We start from the raw sequence: 18,852 nt of genomic DNA, 5'->3' as shown, positions 1-18,852 counted from the left end.
AGTATTTTACTTTTTAATTAAATTTTTTTTAAATTTATCAGATACAAATTAGAGGTTATATTATCAAGTTAAGTAATTTCAAAGCAAATGAGCTATATAGTCGTCCCTTTAAATTCTAAGATTTCTCTAATTATGGAATTAAATAATTCTCAGATGTTACTCAATCTTTTATTTATTTAAAACCAACTGTTTACAAACAACCCCTAACCATAAATAAGAAAAATAACAAGTACTTTTAAACAAATAAATATAAAATTTAAATGTGGTCTACGGTCTTTACACTTACAATCAGATTACATTCTATTTAAATTTACCCGTATATGGAGAAATTCCAAAAATAATTATTTTCTAATCACCATTTCGAAAAATAAACATATTTTAAGTAAATTTTAAAGACCGTGAACGATATTATAAATTACAACAAAACTTACAACACATTTACAGTGCATACTTAGACGATTGTACGACATATAATTGATCAGTTTCATATAGGTAATAAGTTTACAATGTACATGGGATTTTAATCATGTACACAGTTTCGTATTTACAAGTATTAATTGATCACGCACCATATACCCTAATAAAATAAAGAATGTATGATTAATTTATACACCCTGAAAAAAGTAATCTCATATTTAGAGGAAAAATCCTCTTCTAATATCCTCTCAATTTTTCCTCTTAAAACAAAAGTATTCCACTTGAATGTAGAATATTTTTATTCTTTGGTGACTAATAATAAAACAAAACAATTTTTTTGAGGTTCTGATGTCAAAAACATTGAATTAAAGTTAAATAAATAAACAAATCTATTAATTAATGTAAGTAATTAACTATAAATCATTAATTATATTTAATACTTAACTAAAGATATTTAATTTAGTGCATGATAATAGCTTTTGTTTATCAGTTTATAACCATAATTGTCAAATTATTATATGCGACAGGAAAATCCTCTCAAGTGAAGACTTTTGATACAATATATAAGAGGAAAATATGCATCAAATTAAGAGGAATTCGCTAGAATCAAGATTACTTTTTTTAGGGTGTATTAATTATTTTTAAGTATATATTTAAAATTCTTTTTAAATCAGTTTTATATATGCAAAATTTTTGTTATAAACTATTTTTATTTTTAATATTGAAAATCAAACATATTTAAATGTTAAAATTATTTAAAGATCGAAGAAAATGTTACCTAACTTTTCATCTCATAAATAAAATTTCTAATTTTAATAATCTTAGAGTTATACGTTATTAAAAATATGTATATTTTTACAAAAACAAAATTTGGTAACTCCATAACTCGAAAATTTGTATGCTTATTCAAAAATAAAATAATGTGTTTATCATATAAACATGGAAACATAAAAAACCATTTTTTTCGCAAGAATAAAGGTAATAATCATAATATTTTTACAAGATTAGTTTTATTTGCTTCATAATGACATTCATTTTTAGGTATATCGCAGCATATCTTATCAGATAAGTGTTTTATAGTTATAATTAGAATGTTAGAACTGAAGATGAACCCAAGTATGTAAGGCAAAGTATCTCAACGGGAATTTAACTACTGTCGCAACACTACACTACCAATGTATAGTGTGGCATAGAAATAATGCAGACGAACTTAAAAACATTGCTAAAGGACTACTGTTTGATCCAGGAATATCATATTAGCTCCAAACAGCCGTAAGTATCTTAAAAAGTTAGATTTCTACAATTGTAAACTTTAAATGCGTTTTTCGCATTTTCTCACGGGAAAAAAATCTAGCGATGCGAACGAGCGATATTGGAAATAAAGCTGAAAGAGAAATACATACAATTAATTTTTAGAATCTATTTAGCTATTGCCAGTAAATTCTTTAAAAAGAATTGGCACTTTTTATGTTATCGCTGAAATGGCAAATTTCCTTTATTCAGAAATTATCTATTATTTTTAAATAACAGAAACAAACAAGTCTTTCAAATAAAGCAGCAAAATATACACCCAACAGCGCCAGACATGTAGTCGGTTTCATTATGCGAACATCAGTAATTTGACGATAGTCAAAATCCCTACAGTACAGTGTGTGAGTGCATCGAAAAAATTAAGATGGACGCAAGTGATACAAATTCTTTTAAATCTAATTTCAATTCAATCAAAATTCATCGATATAAAATTTTTTTTTAATGTGAAATCCACTTTATAAAACTTTGCTGAATAGAAATTCAATAATTTAAGATTTGACGCCGCAGAAATTCTTATAAGTTAAATGTGAAGAATATTCATAGGTCCTACTAATTTTTTCAAATAATTCATTGTTTTATTTAATAAAATTTGATTTTTTTCGTTTAAATCAATTATTTATTTCATCGAAATAATTTTAATAAAATAATGTATTAGCAATAAATAATAAATTATTTGTATTAATAAATAATTTACTTTACTTGAACTATTAAATTAAATTTGTTGTATCAAATAATTTTTATTTATATTAAAAAAAATATATTTCACTGAAAACATAACCTCAAATTTCAAAATCCGTTAATTATAATTTTGTAAACACAAGATATGATTTAACAATATTTAAATTTAGAATGTTGTTATTATATAATCATTTAATTATTATTTTCTGTATTTTACATCATTTTCTAAAAACTGCACGCATTTTTTGTTTGCTTTCAGTCTAATCTTTATAACTATTCACCAGAATTATGTTTTTACCTATACATTTTGAATACTGTAAACGAGGAATTTCAAAATCTTTATTATAAAGTAACATAAAGTATAAATTAACAGTACACTTTCACCAACATAGAGATATTGACCAAAGATTTTCACTTTGGCCAAAACAGCGATAATGCCAGTATTACTCGTTCAGTTGCGACGAAATATTTAGCTACTATGGCAAAAAATTCTTAGATATAGTGGTACTTTTTTTCCGTGCTGGATTAATAGCGTATTAAATTTTCATCCGATTAACTTCGTTCTGGACTTATATTCAAGGTAATTAAATTTTTTTTTCAAGAATTTTCAATATAGAAAAAAGTTACAGTAAAGTAAATGTCAAAATTATTCATCTATTTTTTCGTTATTTATGAAATTTTTCGGCAATATTACCAAACAATTACCAAAATTTCTTTTTGAAAATTCTTGTATCTCAAGCTGAAACGAAAGTATTTATGAGTTTTGTTTTAATGCTATGACAATTCCTAACAGAAATGTATGTGTGCATGTTTTTATGTGGTGATTTAAAAATTACAACTGTAAAGAAATATATATATTTTTCAGGGACACATAATTTACTTGTCAAAGGAATGATCTTCTATGATCAAACAATGTTTCTCAATTATACGCAAATATCTGAAGCATCATTTAAATAAGCTTCTACTAAAAGTGGGCAGTAGAATTTAAAGTCAACAAACTAGATTGTATAACAAATACATTATACTAATTTTAAAATAAAATGTAAGTAATTTATTTAAGAGGGCAATCGCAGTTGTAGCGCCAAAAAATAGACCTTTTTATGCATTTTTTTCTCGTACACCATTAAATTTTTTTAAAATATCGATTTATTATTTAAAAGTTCATATATTGAACATGAATTTAAAAACAAAGTTGAAAATATTAAATATTTTTAAAGTTATATCCTGTCAAAGTGATGTCCTTTTAAAAAACATGATTTGCGGTGACCACGACTATGGAAATCTGGCTCATCTGATATAAAAAATTTAAACGGATTTATATTTATTGAAAGATTATCTAGTCCTTGACGAAGCGATTTTAACAAAAAAATTTTTAACAAAATGGCGACCTGTCAAAGTTTAACTTTCAATTTTCGTAAAAAAAAATCGGTCGTCTTTCAGCTGTAAAAACAAAAGTTTTGAATAAAAAAATTAATCCTTCAATCAAGGACTAGTTTATTAGGTATTGAAAAAGCATATTAAATTTCATGACAATTGGTTCAGTTAACCGACTTCAAAAATGTAGTTTTGAGAAAAACGTGTTTAAGGTTTTAACTTACTTTTTCACAAAGATGGAATTTTTTTTGAAATCAGATAGAATCATCAATTCATGGACCATATAATAATTCTTCCACAGATGAAGCTGCTTCCAAAATCCCAATTCAAATATAAAGATATAAAAACTGTATATCTCATTCAATTTTCACCGGATCATTATAAAAATTTGTAGACATATTTTTAAAAAACATATACTTTAAGAAAATGCAAAAAATAATTGATTTTTTAAAAGTTACAACTGCGATTACCCCCTTAATATTTGATAGTGATATAAGATTTTCACTAATTTTATAAATTAGGAGGGCACATGATTATTATCCAATTGACATGTAACCATAATGTCATTTAACCGAAATGACATGTAACAAACAGAACTGTCTTTTTACTTTCACGATAGATTACAGAACTGTCATTTGACGAACATGACATGTAGGTAACAGAACTGAACTTTGACAGAAACGACAAATAACAAAACTGTCATTTGACCTACAAAACATCGCTTTTGTCATTATTATCGTCTCATTTCATCTCGTATCTTGTTAAAAATTTTTATCAGACCTTGTATTCTAAATGTCAAACATTTGTTTTCTATTGTAGGCTCTGAGAATAATAATCAGAGATGAAGAACGAAAATAATAAATCGCAAACAAAAAGAGAGTAAGGTATATATTTGAAATGTTGAATTTTAGGAAAAAATATTGAAAATTATCAGGAGGAGAATAAGGAAAATACAATACAGAACTTTTTGACTACGTTTACAATACAATCCAAACTAAGACCTATAATTTAATTTGTTTTAATTTGACACAAGTAAGGGTCTAAGTTAAGTTTAAATTTAATTTTAATATGGAGTTTATAAAGAAACGAATTAAAAAAAATGCTTATTTAGGTCAAATTAAGTATTAAAATTAATCAAAATTTTATTAACATCATATTAAAAAATTTTCGTTGAATTTGATCCAAACAAAGTATCAAATTAGGTTTATATTAAATCTTAATATAAAAATTTCAAAACATCTCATTATATTTATAATCTTAATTGATATTAAATTAAGTTTTAAAACCGTTGCCAAGTTGTACTTTAACGTTCATTTAAATGTGTAAATGAACACGAATCAGAAGTCCGTTTCGATCCATCACGTCAGGATTTTTTTCTAACCTTAAAAAACCTTTCGGATTTTGAGAGGGAGGCTATTCTTTTAAAAATTGATGGATTTACTTCAAACTTCGTAACTAGGGGTTTTTTGGGTCGTTGGTTACGAATTTAAAGTTAGATTTTCAAAATTCAAAATAGCGGATCCAAAATGGCGGATGAAATTTTAAAAATTGATGGATATTAATGAATCTTGGTATCTAGAGGTTTTTTGAATCGCTGATTACGAATCTGAAGTTAGATTTTCAAAATTCAAAATGAAAATTCTCATATAGAGTAGAACGGGGTCAGACATCCAATTGCTTCTTATTTCTGCATCCCTTTTTTAAATCGCGCGCCGTCGATACTGTAGAGTGCTTATGGTAGTTCACTCGCAGAACAAAATGTGCCGTCTTGGCTGCCTTGCTGCGTTCTACTCTACTTAAGTAAGGTATTCACGTCTTTTTATGGTAGCGCACTCTTTTGTCCTCAAAGCATTTGTGTAATTGTTTTCGTTTCAAATTGGTCCCTTCAGGTACAATATCACTTTTCAGCATCCAACAGTAGTCGGCTATCATATTTACATCCCATCTTCCTTGATAACGGCGCTTAAATTCTTTAAGATCTTGATGGAATCGTTCTCCTTGCCCTTCACTGTAATCTCCCAAAATTTTAGGAAAGTGATTCCGATACGAGTCTAAGTAATGCAACTTTATACTTATTAAGCATCCTAACTTACCAAAGTTTTTAATCATATCATTAACTGTTTACTACCAATTTTTACACTTGTGATTACCCAGAAAATTTTAGACAACTGATTTGAAACTAAGCAATCCGGCTTTCTCCTTTCTACTCATCTTGGTGATAAATTGCTCATCTTTTAACAATTTGCGAATATGTGATCCAACGAAAACCCATTCTTTTAGTTTCGTATCAGAGGTTTCTGGAAACTTTTGTTCCAGGATTGTTGTCCAAGTAATATGCTTAAAATTTTGAAATCTCCACAAATCTTCCAGTTGTGTTCTCGGTATCTAATTTTATCCATAACTAGTTTCAAATATTCATAGTTTTGTTTCATTTCCGTTGAATACGCTATTGGAATTGGAGCATAAATATTAGTATTATGTAGTAGTACTACTTTTAAACTTCTTTTCAAAGAGTCAATAAATAGTATCCAATTTTCATCTTTGTATGTATTATATTTTAATTTATTCATGAGTCCAACAACATCTAAACAATATACCAACGACGACTTTTAGTCTTTTGTAAAATATTGTCGGAATTCTTCTTCTCTGTCTAGATAAAAGCTAGTTATTGTGCCTCTTGATAACAAGTTTTTCATCTTTAACACTGATTATAGGTGTTCTGCACAATCCTTGGGTAATTGTAATCTCTAATGAGATTGCTAAGTTCTTCTTGGTTAAACGTGTGTGGAATCTTTTTCTCCTGTTCATCATACGGAAGGCAATAATCTAGTTTTTTACAGTTGGGACGTTGGCAAACAATATGTTGTTTTTATTTTTGTTATTATATCCTTGTACACTTGTGTTTCAAAAATAACAATCTCTTTGATTTAATGATTTTTCCCACAAAGTTGGCTTTATAAACTTTAGTTTATCCTCTTTAGTATGATTCCAACGAGTTAACATGGTGTAATCGGAGCTGCAAATTTTGTGTGGAACCGAATTTTTATCCTGATTGGCTATCTCAAGATAAAAATAATCTTTATAGATCTGTTTGATATTTTTATTTATTGATTTACGATGTTTGGGGACATAGAATTGTCCACCTATGTAACAAAATGCATCTGCATTGCTGTCACATAAGTGTTCCGACGATATTACTCCAAAATTAACTTTTAAAGCCTTTGGAGTATTATTATTGTTTTGATTTTGAGAAGTCATGATTTATGTAAAAACCTGTACTTTAGAAATCCTGGCCCAATCGCAGGTGAGTCCGCCGTTCTAGGGGTGATAACCCTCATACATCCCCAGGCCTAAGTATGAGAGCTTTCCGACTTTGACGAGAACAAAGTCAAGTCGTCGTCGGACACACTACGGCATCATTCTCACACCCTACCGTCCCCCTGCAGGGCAGCGCGCCTACGCTGGCCTCGTTACTTCGATAAACAGAAAGCGAATCATTCTACATATCCCCTGTCGGGGCAGTTGTCATCGCCTACTAAATTTTTGGAAGCAGCAGGATTAGTATTGTGCCGAAACACAATGAAAGTGCAAAACGTATAAAGTAAACAATATATTTTTAAGGAATAAGATAGAGAAGGATAGAGGATATTAATGTTCCTTTGTATCTCGTTGCTTAAAAATTGACCAGTGTCAATTAAAAATTTATTTAAATAAAAAAATATATAATAGATCATAAAACCAGATTAATGAAATGAAAATTTTTAATTATCAGAAAAAGAAATTAAGGAATCGATTATTGATATAGAGAAAGTTCGACTAAATTGGTTGAATGTACGTAAAGTATTATTAAAAATTGTTATTCTCTCAATTTAAACAATTATAAAAAATACACCGTAATTCTTAACAAATAATTAAAAAATTTTGGAATTAAAGAAAAATTTTAACAAAGTAAATAATAACTCATCCTCCTTGATTAGCCAATTTTGATTACTGCAATATGAATTTCAGTTAAAGAATTTCAGAATGAATGGGAAGCTTTAAAGAAGATATAAAAGATGAAGAGAGCAAAACTAAATTCTTACGTGCCATCCGGCTCTGCTCAGCGTCCTCAACAAATAAAGAGGCAATACTTCAACGACATGAATTTATAAAAAGGGACAATTTCTACCGTTTTTTCAATTTTGTCAGATTTAAACTGCCAAATTGACAATTTTTACTTCAAATCATTGATCAGCGACCGAGAATACATCTAGAATGGCTATGAAAAAAATTTTAACGCTCTTAAAATTTTCATAGGAGCTTAAACAGACAAAAAATGACTTGAATTAAAAATTAATCAATTTTATTTTAGATAGAATAGAAATATAGAATATACAATTTTGTTGAATTTAAAACTTTCAAAACAAGGAGCGTGTGCCATTTATTATTTACGCAGATAGTGAGAGCCTTTTGATTCCAGCAGAAAGACCACAAGAAGCAAGCAATACTGAAGTTTTTCAAAATCACAAAACACTTAGTATTGGCTATTACATAAAATGTGGTTTTAACGATTCACTCTCTGTATACAAAGCTTCTCCAAAAGATAAAGATGATCCGGCTAAATGGTTTTCAAAGGAATTAAAGGATTTGGCTGACAATGTTGATGCGCGGTTTTAAAATCCAATGCCCATGGAAGTACTAAGTGCACAGCAGTTGGTAAATTTAAAAAATGACAAAACATGTCATATTTGTAAAAAGAAAATCGCGCATGGGGATGTAAAAGTAAGAGACCATTGTCATCTAACAGGGAAGTATCGTGGAGCAGCTCATCGCGATTGTAACATTAATTATCATGAATCTCAGGTCATACCTTCTGTTTTTCATAACCTTAGTGGTTACGACGCGCATTTTATTATCAAAGCTATAGCTACCGAGTTTGAAGGTAAAGTTGACTTACTTCCAATAAACAAAGAAAAGTATATCAGCTTAACTAAAAATATTTAAAATAGTTTTGTCAAGTTTCAATTCATAGATTCATTTAAATTTATGGCATCATCATTGGACAAATTAGCATCTTATCTCAACGAATATAAAATTGTTAATTCTGTTTTTTCTAATTACAGCGACGACAAAATTCAATTGTTAACGCGAAAAGGAGTTTTTCCTTACGAGTACATTGACTCGAGGGAAAAACTCGATGAGACTCAATTACCACGTAAAGAAAATTTTTATAGCACTTTAAACGATTCAAATATTTCCGATGAAGATTATGTACATGCGCAAAAAGTGTGGAGTGAGTTTAATTGTAAAAATCTCGGTGATTATGTTTATTTATACATGCAAACTGATATATTGTTACTCTCGGATATTTTCGAAAATTTCCGAAATCAGTGTTTATTAGCATACGGTCTTGATCCAGCGCATTATTATACAACGTCTGGACTCACATGGGATGCTATGTTAAGGTATACGAATATAAAATTAGAACTCCTCACAGACATTGATATGGTGATGTTCATTGAACGTGGAATAAGGGGTGGGGTGAGTCAGTGTTGTAATCGTTACGCTAAAGCGAATAATCCTTACATGGAACATTACAATAAGAATGAGGAAACATCTTATATCGTACACTTTGACGCAAATAACTTGTATGGTTGGGCTATGATTCAGTCACTTCCATATGGTGGTTTCGAGTGGGTAGAAAATATCGATAATAATTTTGATTTTAACGTACTTGATGATGCACCAATTGGATACATTTTGGAAGTTGACTTAGATTATCCCGATGAACTTCATGAAAAACATAGTGATTTTCCGTTTTGCCCTGAACGCTCAAAGCCACCAGGATCAAAAGAACAAAAACTTCTAACTACCCTCCTACCTAAACGAAAGCACGTTCTCCATTACCGTGCTTTAAAACAAGCTATTGCCAGCGGTCTGGTATAGTTAAAATTCATCGCGTTTTAAAATTCAAACAATCAATGTGGTTAAAAAGTTATATTGATTTTGATACCATGCAGAGGACAAATGTAAACAATGAAGTCGAAAAGAATTTATTTAAGTTGATGAACAACGCAGTATTCGGTAAAACAATGGAGAACGTGCGAAAACACGTTGATATTAAACTCGTTACAAAGTGGGAGGGTAGATATGGAGCTGAAGCTTTAATCGCAAAGCCTAACTTTTACAGCAGATCAATTTTTAATGATAATTTAGTTGCTGTAGAACATAGAAAAATGGAGGTTTTAATGAACAAGCCTCTCTATGTCGGCTTAGCAGTCTTGGATGTTTCCAAAACATTAATCTACGATTTTCATTATAATTATATGTTAGAAAAGTAAGACGGAAAAAAATTGAAATTATTGTACACCGACACCGACAGCCTTATTTATGAAATTAAATGCTCTAACATTTATGAAGATATGAAAGCAGATATTCACATGTTTGATACTTTAGATTATCCGAATAATAACGTTTACGGTATTCCGCAAGCCAACAAACAAATTTTAGGACTTATGAAAGATGAGTGCTGTGGCAAAATTGTCACTGAATTTGTTGGTTTGCGGAGCAATATGTACAGCGTCCGGGTTGAAGAGAAAGATTTCATAAAAAGGCCAAAGGTGTAAAAGCTGGAGTTGTTAAGAAAAATATTGTTTTTGATGACTATGTATATTGCCTGCAAAATATTGAAATTCAATCTAGAATACAGTATTCTATTAGATCAAAACTGCACAATGTTCAAACATTAAAACAAACAAAAATTGCATTGAGTCCTTATGCACGGTGAGCTTCGTTTAGGTTCAACCTAAACTGCATGACCCTTCTCAGGTTTTTTTTATATCAGTTCGGTGATGCCTCACGATCAGTTTAAGACGAAAATTAAAATAATCGTTGGAGGGAAACTCAAATTATATTGATTTTTAAATTTTTTTTCTAGGTTATTAAAGATATTTTCATTAAAATACCGTTTGGTAAAATACTTATTGCTTCAAAAGCTACAATTTAACATAAAAATAGATTATATATAATAATTAAACCATTTTGATACATAGAATTAAGAAAATGTTTAAAAATAGTCGAAAAAACTGAAATTTTTCTAATTTTTTAAACTTTACTCCTTTATTTAACGTTATTTCAATAAAGTCATGTAGAAGTGAATTAAAGTACATAAAATTTCCTGTAAATAAAAAAAAACTCTTCTATCTATTACTGTTACAAAAATATGGTCATTTGAATTTTAAATTTAATGGATAAATAGTTAAAATTTAACATTAGGTCTAGATTATTTGGTAAAATTGTTTTCGCAGAACCTCATCTCAATTCCATAATATAATACGTATAAGAAGGTTTAATCTTGAACAGTTTCAAATTGAAAAAACTGATTTATCTCACTTACAGCGAAAGTTACATTGGTTTAAAGAATGTCTATTTCTATAAGAGAGATTTGAGTAGGTTTTAAAAATCCGTTTATTTTGAAATATTTGTACCTTACCATTTACTTTTTAAAAAAGTAAATATTTTAAATATGATTATGTTGCATTTTTCAAAATAAACGGATTTTTAAAAACTACTCAAATCTCTCTTATAGAAATAGACATTCTTTAAACCAATGTAACTTTCGATGTAAGTGAGATAAATCAGTTTTTTCAATTTGAAACTGTTCAAGATTAAACCTTCTTATACGTATTATATTATGGAATTGAGATGAGGTTCTGCGAAAACAATTTTACCAAATAATCTAGACCTAATGTTAAATTTTAACTATTTATCCATTAAATTTAAAATTCAAATGACCATATTTTTGTAACAGTAATAGATAGAAGAGTTTTTTTTTATTTACAGGAAATTTTATGTACTTTAAGGGGTTAAACCACTCTAGAATTTTCAAAAAATCAAAAAAAAATTTTTTGCTTTAAAAGGTGCCTAAGGATGTATAGAATAAGAAACAATATCAATTATAAGTCGAAACACTTTTTAAGTGATTGAACTTGGGCCCGATCGTGGTCCTGTACTGCGCGCGTTGGCACTTAGTTGTCTGAATCTGCAATTTTCTGTTCAAAATCAGTTAAAACCAACAAATTTTAACCGATTTTAATGTTTCTCGGTTGAAAATATCCATTAGAAAAGAAGAAGAACAAGATAATATTAATTTGGAAGGTCAATTATACGGCGCAGGCATTGCAGATTGAAGGTATATCCAAAAAGTCGTAAGTAAAACTTTAAACTCGTTTTTCTCAAAACTACATTTTTTGTGCTGGCCGGAAACATGACTTTTACAAATCTCAACCGATTTACTTAAAAATTAAACTGTAGCTTCTCAATAACATTATCTAGAGAAAGACGTACGGATTTTTTTTTATGTTGCATATTTTTTTCGTTATAAACAATTTAGTGTCAATTTTTTAAGTAAAAAACTCGGTTTTTCCTTAAAATGTTCGCCATTTTTGCAAAAATCAATTGAAAAAAAATCCCCTACGTCTTTCTCTAGCTTTTAAGATGTAAAAATAGAATGAAATTTGTTTTTTGTTCTAGGATGAAAATTGGAGCTAAAACCTTTCCGGCCGCGACGTGATTCCTCTCAGAAAGGGTTCCTATCACGCACCTGTAAATTTGATATTTAAAAAAAAAAATTAATGAAGTATATTTATCCATTTATAATTACCTTGCAAATTGAATTGAGGCCACATCATATTCTTAAGAGTGCGGTTAAATCTTTCAACAATAGATGCTTTCAAATTACTATAAGTTGAATAGAGATTAATATTGAATTCTTGCATTAAACTCTGAAATTCAGAGTTGTAAAATTCTTTACCTCTATCAGTATGCAAATTTTTTGGAATACGTCCTCCTTTTAAAATTAATTTCATGGCTAAAGAAATATCTTTTCCACTTTTACTTTTAACAGGCATAGCCCAGGCATATTTTGAAAATATGTCTATAATTATTAGCATGTACTTGAATCCTTTATTGGAATAAGAGTAAGGAATCATTTCTACCAAATCTGCTTGCCAGGTTTCATCTATACCACGCATTAGAATTTTACGACGAGGATAATTCCTTTTCGCTTGTTTATGCAGTTCAGTTACAACTGTTAACTTTTTATCATTCATCATCATTTTGAGTAAATGTAGTTTCCTTAATTATAATATTTTGTTTGGATTCAAATCGTTTTAGTTTTTCGTTAACTCTATCTTCAACAACTTGTATTAAAATATTCAAATCATCAATGGCTGATCTTAAAGAAGATGTAATTTGAAATATAGTTTTTATCTCGTTTTTAACAATTTGTTGTACAAGTCGCAAATTTACTGCATCATGCAAATCTTTAGCGTCTTGAACGTTACAAAGTCTTTTATTAACAATATCGTAGTCTCCACTTGCAGTAACCTTAAATCCAACTCCAGAAGGCCCAGGACGTCCACGACTTGTAGAGGTAACAAGTCGTGTTAACGAATGTCCAAACACGTCAACACTCATTGTAATACTAAGCACTTCTTCTTTCTGCTCTCTCTAAATATATTATTCTCGCTTCACGAAGTTCTTCTATGATTGACATAATCTCATTATTATGACTTGGATTACCAGCTTGCTGTGATGCTATGAGTAGTCGTAAACGGTCGACAAGTTCGTTTGGATCATCCCAATGGATGTAGTCTGGATTAAATTATTTCTTTACAAACATAAATTGAGGTAATATATTTTTATGCTTTTTTTTCTTTTTCTTCTTTAACCCTCGGAGCACATACTGGGTCACACAGACCCTGTCATTAATTTCAATGAAGTGTAATTTGAAAAGGCGATATAGTGGTAACTAACTAATAAGGAATAATAAGTAACATGATAATCCAAAGAAAATAATAAAATACTAGTAAATATGTTATTAAAAAAGTATAGTTTTAAAAAGTTGTGTCGAAAATCACATTTTTATCGTCTTAAAAGTTACCTTCGTTAAACTACAAAATAAATACCTTTTTTAAAAAATAAAATAAGGTGGTATTTTTTCCCTTATTCTAACACACTTCGAGAATATAAATCCTAATTTTTAGCTTAAAATATTAAAAATTACAAAAGTTACATTTTTTTTTTAAATTCAATTTTTTTTTAATTAGTTAACTTCACGAATTTTTTTTCAATATGCAAATAATTTAATAATATTTCTAAACTGCACATTCTTATTTTACAAGGTTTAATGAATAAAAAAATATTTTTTTTGTGTTGATCACTCCAATAGTTCAAAAATGGGGGAGTTTTGTAAAGTAAACAGGGTCACAGCGACCCAGACTGTGCTACTTGTTCGAAAAAAGAGGTGTGTGCTCCGAGGGTTAAAACACCACCACCTCTTTTTGGTGTACTTTTGATAAGCTTTGAAATAATATTAGTGTATTTAGAATTTCTAGTTATGTTTACAGGTGCAGTTGGCATGTAATTTTTTCGATATGCATTTGTAGCATTGAGAATTTCTTTATAATTTTCCAAATCACCTGAACTTATTGTAGCTTCATTAGGTTTCTTTTTAAATAAAAGTTCAAGTAATCCAGCAGTTTTCAAATAATTCTTCTTTCCAACGAGCTTAATATTTGAGCCTTCAAATTCAATCGGTGTATCACCAATTATAAAAGAACCGTCAGGAAGTTTACGTATTCCATAAACCATATCTAGAAATAGTTTTCGATTCTTATTTAACAATAAAATAAATTTATTTGTAAGCTTTTCGTAACTTTCTTCTTCATCTTCTTTTCCAACGTTATTGCTCTTATCAAGTAAAGTTTCATCTAGTAGAGTTGTATCAAACTCCTGTTCATCATCATCATCAATTGCAGTTGAAAAAGAGAAATCATTATCCTCTATCTTTTTTTTCAATTTTTATATTTTTGAAAGGTGTATCAGTTACATTTACCAATTTTTGAAGAGGTGTAACTATTGGTTGCAGAGTTTCCTTTAACATTGTCTCTGCAGCTTCTTTACCCATTTTCAGTAAACGATGTTTTCGTCTAATGGCATCACTTGCTTTTGCTATTTGACGGAGTGTTTCTTGCTCTTTTCGATACATGTTTTCATCTTGCGAACACAAACAATACTAATTTAATAATAAATAGAGAATTCGTATTTATAGTGTAATGAAGCAATCAAATCCTTTTCTATATCTCCCCTCATTAAAATTACTATCTTTATCAATAACAACAAATCCATATTTACTAGATTTCCAACATTCTGAACATAAATCTCGAAATTGAGTATAGGACATGTCTGTATTCACATACACTACCTTCCGAAATTGTGCGAACTCTGCTTTTTCAACAACTATAAAACTGTTCAAATCTTCAAAAATATTAAAACTAAAATTTTTTCCTCTTTATTTTATTAAAGTTAATAAAATTCTGAAAGAAATGACACCTTGACAAAGAGAATATGTTAATTTTTCAATTAGATATCTAAGAAAAACCCAATTTTCAATGTTTTTACTATTTTTTTTATTTCTCTGGCAAAAATTAATATTTTTCAACGTTCTTATGCTCATTGAAATCGTATTTTGTTATGCAATTCAAATTATATAAAACAATTCATGTACACATTCTTCCCTAGCGTATGCAAACCGTGAAAGTTGGCCCATAAAATGTCAAAAAATTGTGATTAATGTTTATATGACAAAAAATGATCAATAAAATGTATAAATTTCAAATTTACTTACATAAATCAGAGAAGTTTAGAATGATATATTTACTTGATTTTTAAACATTATATTTTATTGTAGAATTAAATTTAATTTTTTTGACATTTTATGAGCCAACTTTCACGGTTTGCATACGCTAAGGAAGAATGTGTACATGAATTGTTTTATATAATTTGAATTGCATAACAAAATACGATTTCAATGAACCTAAGAACGTTTAAAAATATTAATCTTTCAGAATTTTATGAGCTTTAATAAAATAAAGAGGAAAAATTTAAGTTTTAATATTTTTGAAGATTTGAACAGTTTTATAGTTGTTGAAAAAGCAGAGTTCGCACAATTTCGGACGGTAGTGTAATCTTCATAGACATGTTTAAAATTTTTTTCATCTTGTCTGAAAAGCACCAGTAAGTTTACATTATCTCGCACTAGATGTTTTGGAATACGGGCATACGTTTGACATAAGTAGAAACTGTCGACGTTTACATGCCTACCCATGCAAAAGAAAGCTTTAACATTGTCTTGCTTTTCACAAGCAATATCATCAAAAATAAAAATTGAATTTGGATTAGCATCTTTTGGTGATACTACATCTTCATGTTCACTAAATGGAAAGTATTCAATTCCATTCACGTTATTGATTACATTTTCTAAAAATTTATACTTTGGTTGTTGAAGAGATTTAGAGTATACGTAAATATTTTCAAAACTTAAACCATTCGGATGTATGATTAAAGAGAGAAGTGCGTTTGTTTAACACAATTCGAGGGACCACAAAATACAGCTCGAATACTGTCTGAAAATAAAGTGCCATGACGTTTATTCTTTTTTTCATTAGTTTCAACGTCAATACTTGTGACTGGGAGTGTCACAGGTTGTTTAGTAAACTGCATCTTGATAATAACTGCCCTAAAAACTATAAATACCAGACATTTATAGTCTGTTAGTCAGTCTCACATCAACCATCGTGATATGCTTTTGCATCAGAACGTAGAAAAAAGGTCACCGTCGAGGTAAGGGCTTAGTCAACCGTATTATCAATAATTTACCATTTGAGTTACATTTACCTGGTTACCAATTTTGTGGACCTGGTACAAAGTTGGCAAAGCGATTACCTCGAGGTGATCAAGGAATTAATCCATTAGACGCTGCATGCAAATCACATGACATTGCTTATTCACAAAATCGAGAAAATATTAAAGAAAGGATCAAAGCAAATAAAGTATTAGCTGAAAAGGCGTGGGAACGTGATACGGCTAGAGATTCTACTATAAGTGAAAAGGCAGCAGCTTTAGCAATATCTGGAACAATGAAAGCTAAATCGAAATTAGGTATGGGAATGAAGAGGAAGAAGAAGTCTTCAATTAAAAAGAAAAGAAAAACCATGTGTAAGAAAAAGAAAGTTGCACTAAGAAGAGTTGTTAATGCTGCCAGAAAAAATATGATGCCTAGTCATACTGCTGGAGAATCCATTAGAGCTGCTTTGATAGGTGCAAGAAAAGCAATAAAGAATACTGGAGGAAGATCAAAAATCTTATCACCACGCATTCTTCCCGTACCTACTAAAGTTGGTGGTATTTTACCACTAGTTCCAATTTTTGCTGGACTAAGTGCATTGGGAGCTCTTGCTGGTGGAGCTTCGGGAATAATAAAAGCTGTAAATAAATCTAAAACAGCTAAGGAACAATTGGCTGAAGTTCACAGTCACAATAAAGCAATGGAGGAAATATCACTTGGAAAAGGATTACATTTGAAATCATACCGACAAGGACTTGGTCTGCATATTACACCCTTTATTCAAGGGAAAGGAGTGGCGAAGAAAAAGAAACAAACATCAAAGAAGAAAAAAACTTGCATTGAAGCTACCTCGCCGTCCACTAACTGATTTTGATCTGATAAAGTATACCAAAACTGTAAAAATACCACATTTTCGTGGAGTTTTCATGCGAAATGAACTACCATTTAAAGGGCCTTATCGATATGAGTCAGGAATAATTAATTTAGATAATAAAAAAGGCCCAGGGGCTCACTGGGTAGCATATAAAAAATGTAATAATAAAACAATGTATTTTGATAGTTTTGGGAACCTTCCTCCACCAACAGATCTAATCACGTACTTGGGTGATGGTAGCTTAATAAAATATAATCATAAGAAATATCAAAATTATGATACATTTGTATGTGGACATTTGTGTTTAAAATTTTTATGTAAACAACTTACTATTAAGAGCAGCTTTAGTCTATATAAGAACATGTAACTTTTTTATTATTTTAGTATATAAACTGACCGCATCATGAGTGATTCGTTTACATTAACGTTGACGGGAAATTATTCAGTTCTTGAAGCTGAATATTTCCCACCAATAGAACTTAATCCAAATAAACATTATGTTCTTGGTCTTGTTGAATTACTGACTTTTAATTCTATTCCCAATATTGATAAAGGTAACAATAAATTTTACATTGGTAATCATGTAATTGATATACCAATTGGGAGTTATGAAATTAAAGATATTGAAACATGCATAAAAGATTCTGTGAAACTTGGAACTGTTATTAGTATAAATCCTAATAACAATACATTACGCAGTTTAGTTGAATCAAATTTACCCATTGATTTTAAACATGAAGATTCAATTGGTAAATTATTGGGATTTACACCCCGAAAATTATCACCTAATGAAACACACACATTTGATTTACCTGTAGCTATTTTCAAGGTAAATTCAGTTAGAATTGAGTGTAACATTACATCTGGAGCGTATATAAATAATCAAAAAGTTCACACCATCCATGAATTCTTTCCAAGCGTTCCACCAGGATATAAGATTGTGGATGTGCCGGCACACGTCATTTACCTTCCGATTGTGGTCAAAACAATACATTATATTCAACTCCGCATTGTTGATCAGGATGGTGATTTCATTAATTTTCGAGGAGAAACTATAACAATTCGATTGCATATAAAATCAATATAATGGGAATCGTTTATAATCAAAAAGTTGGCGGTGGAAGCTATAAAAGTCAGCCAACATGCCAAAGAAAAATCAGTCTAAACTTGTCTCACAAGGCATTAACACCTCAGAATCGCCTATTCTTGAAAAAGGTAGGCCTAAAAGTCATACCACAAGGAAAACGCCAAGACAAATAATTTATATATTTTTTGGATGTTGTTGCAATAAAAATGGACGAAATTCTCAACATTCCAGCAGCAGTGAATTTTGATGAGTCCATAGCTCATTATGAAATTCATGCTCATCAACCATATGCTTCATCATCTTTTAACAATAATGATGAAATTCGGATTGCCATTCAACATCAAGATTTATGTATTTTACCGAGTAAAAGTTCATTGCACATATTTGAAAAATTAACTAAAAATGATGGCATTGCTGTTACGGAAAACGTACACTTGACTAGCA

The 18,852-nt window shown here is 29.5% G+C and overlaps 1 protein-coding gene across 5 annotated transcripts in view; it reads left to right on the top strand.

Moving 5' to 3' along the window:
- Positions 1 to 1,463: 1,463 nt before the first annotated feature.
- LOC127279926 (uncharacterized) overlaps positions 1,464 to 18,852 on the top strand; it is a 42,166-nt gene continuing 24,777 nt past the window's right edge. The window contains exons 1-5 of one of the 5 annotated variants that reach the window (XR_007842753.1): positions 1,479 to 1,689; positions 2,666 to 2,986; positions 3,272 to 3,448; positions 4,600 to 4,812; positions 7,789 to 8,099. Coding sequence is in view for 3 of the 5 variants with exons in the window: in XM_051302584.1 (XP_051158541.1) it covers positions 3,447 to 3,448 (2 nt within the window). In the remaining 2 variants the exon portion in view is untranslated. Of the gene's footprint in view, positions 1,690 to 2,665; positions 2,987 to 3,271; positions 3,449 to 4,599; positions 4,813 to 7,788; positions 8,100 to 18,852 lie in introns of those variants that run through there. The other 4 variants (XR_007842752.1, XM_051302584.1, XM_051302583.1 and 1 more) reach the window with 4 other exon arrangements.

Source organism: Leptopilina boulardi, unplaced genomic scaffold, assembly GCF_019393585.1.
Source record: "Leptopilina boulardi isolate dan_hultmark-lab unplaced genomic scaffold, ZJU_Lbou_2.1 LbouV2_226, whole genome shotgun sequence".
Taxonomy (NCBI): domain Eukaryota; kingdom Metazoa; phylum Arthropoda; class Insecta; order Hymenoptera; family Figitidae; genus Leptopilina; species Leptopilina boulardi.
The sequence above is the reverse complement of the archived record's forward strand: the minus strand, read 5'-3'. Positions and strand labels throughout refer to the sequence as shown.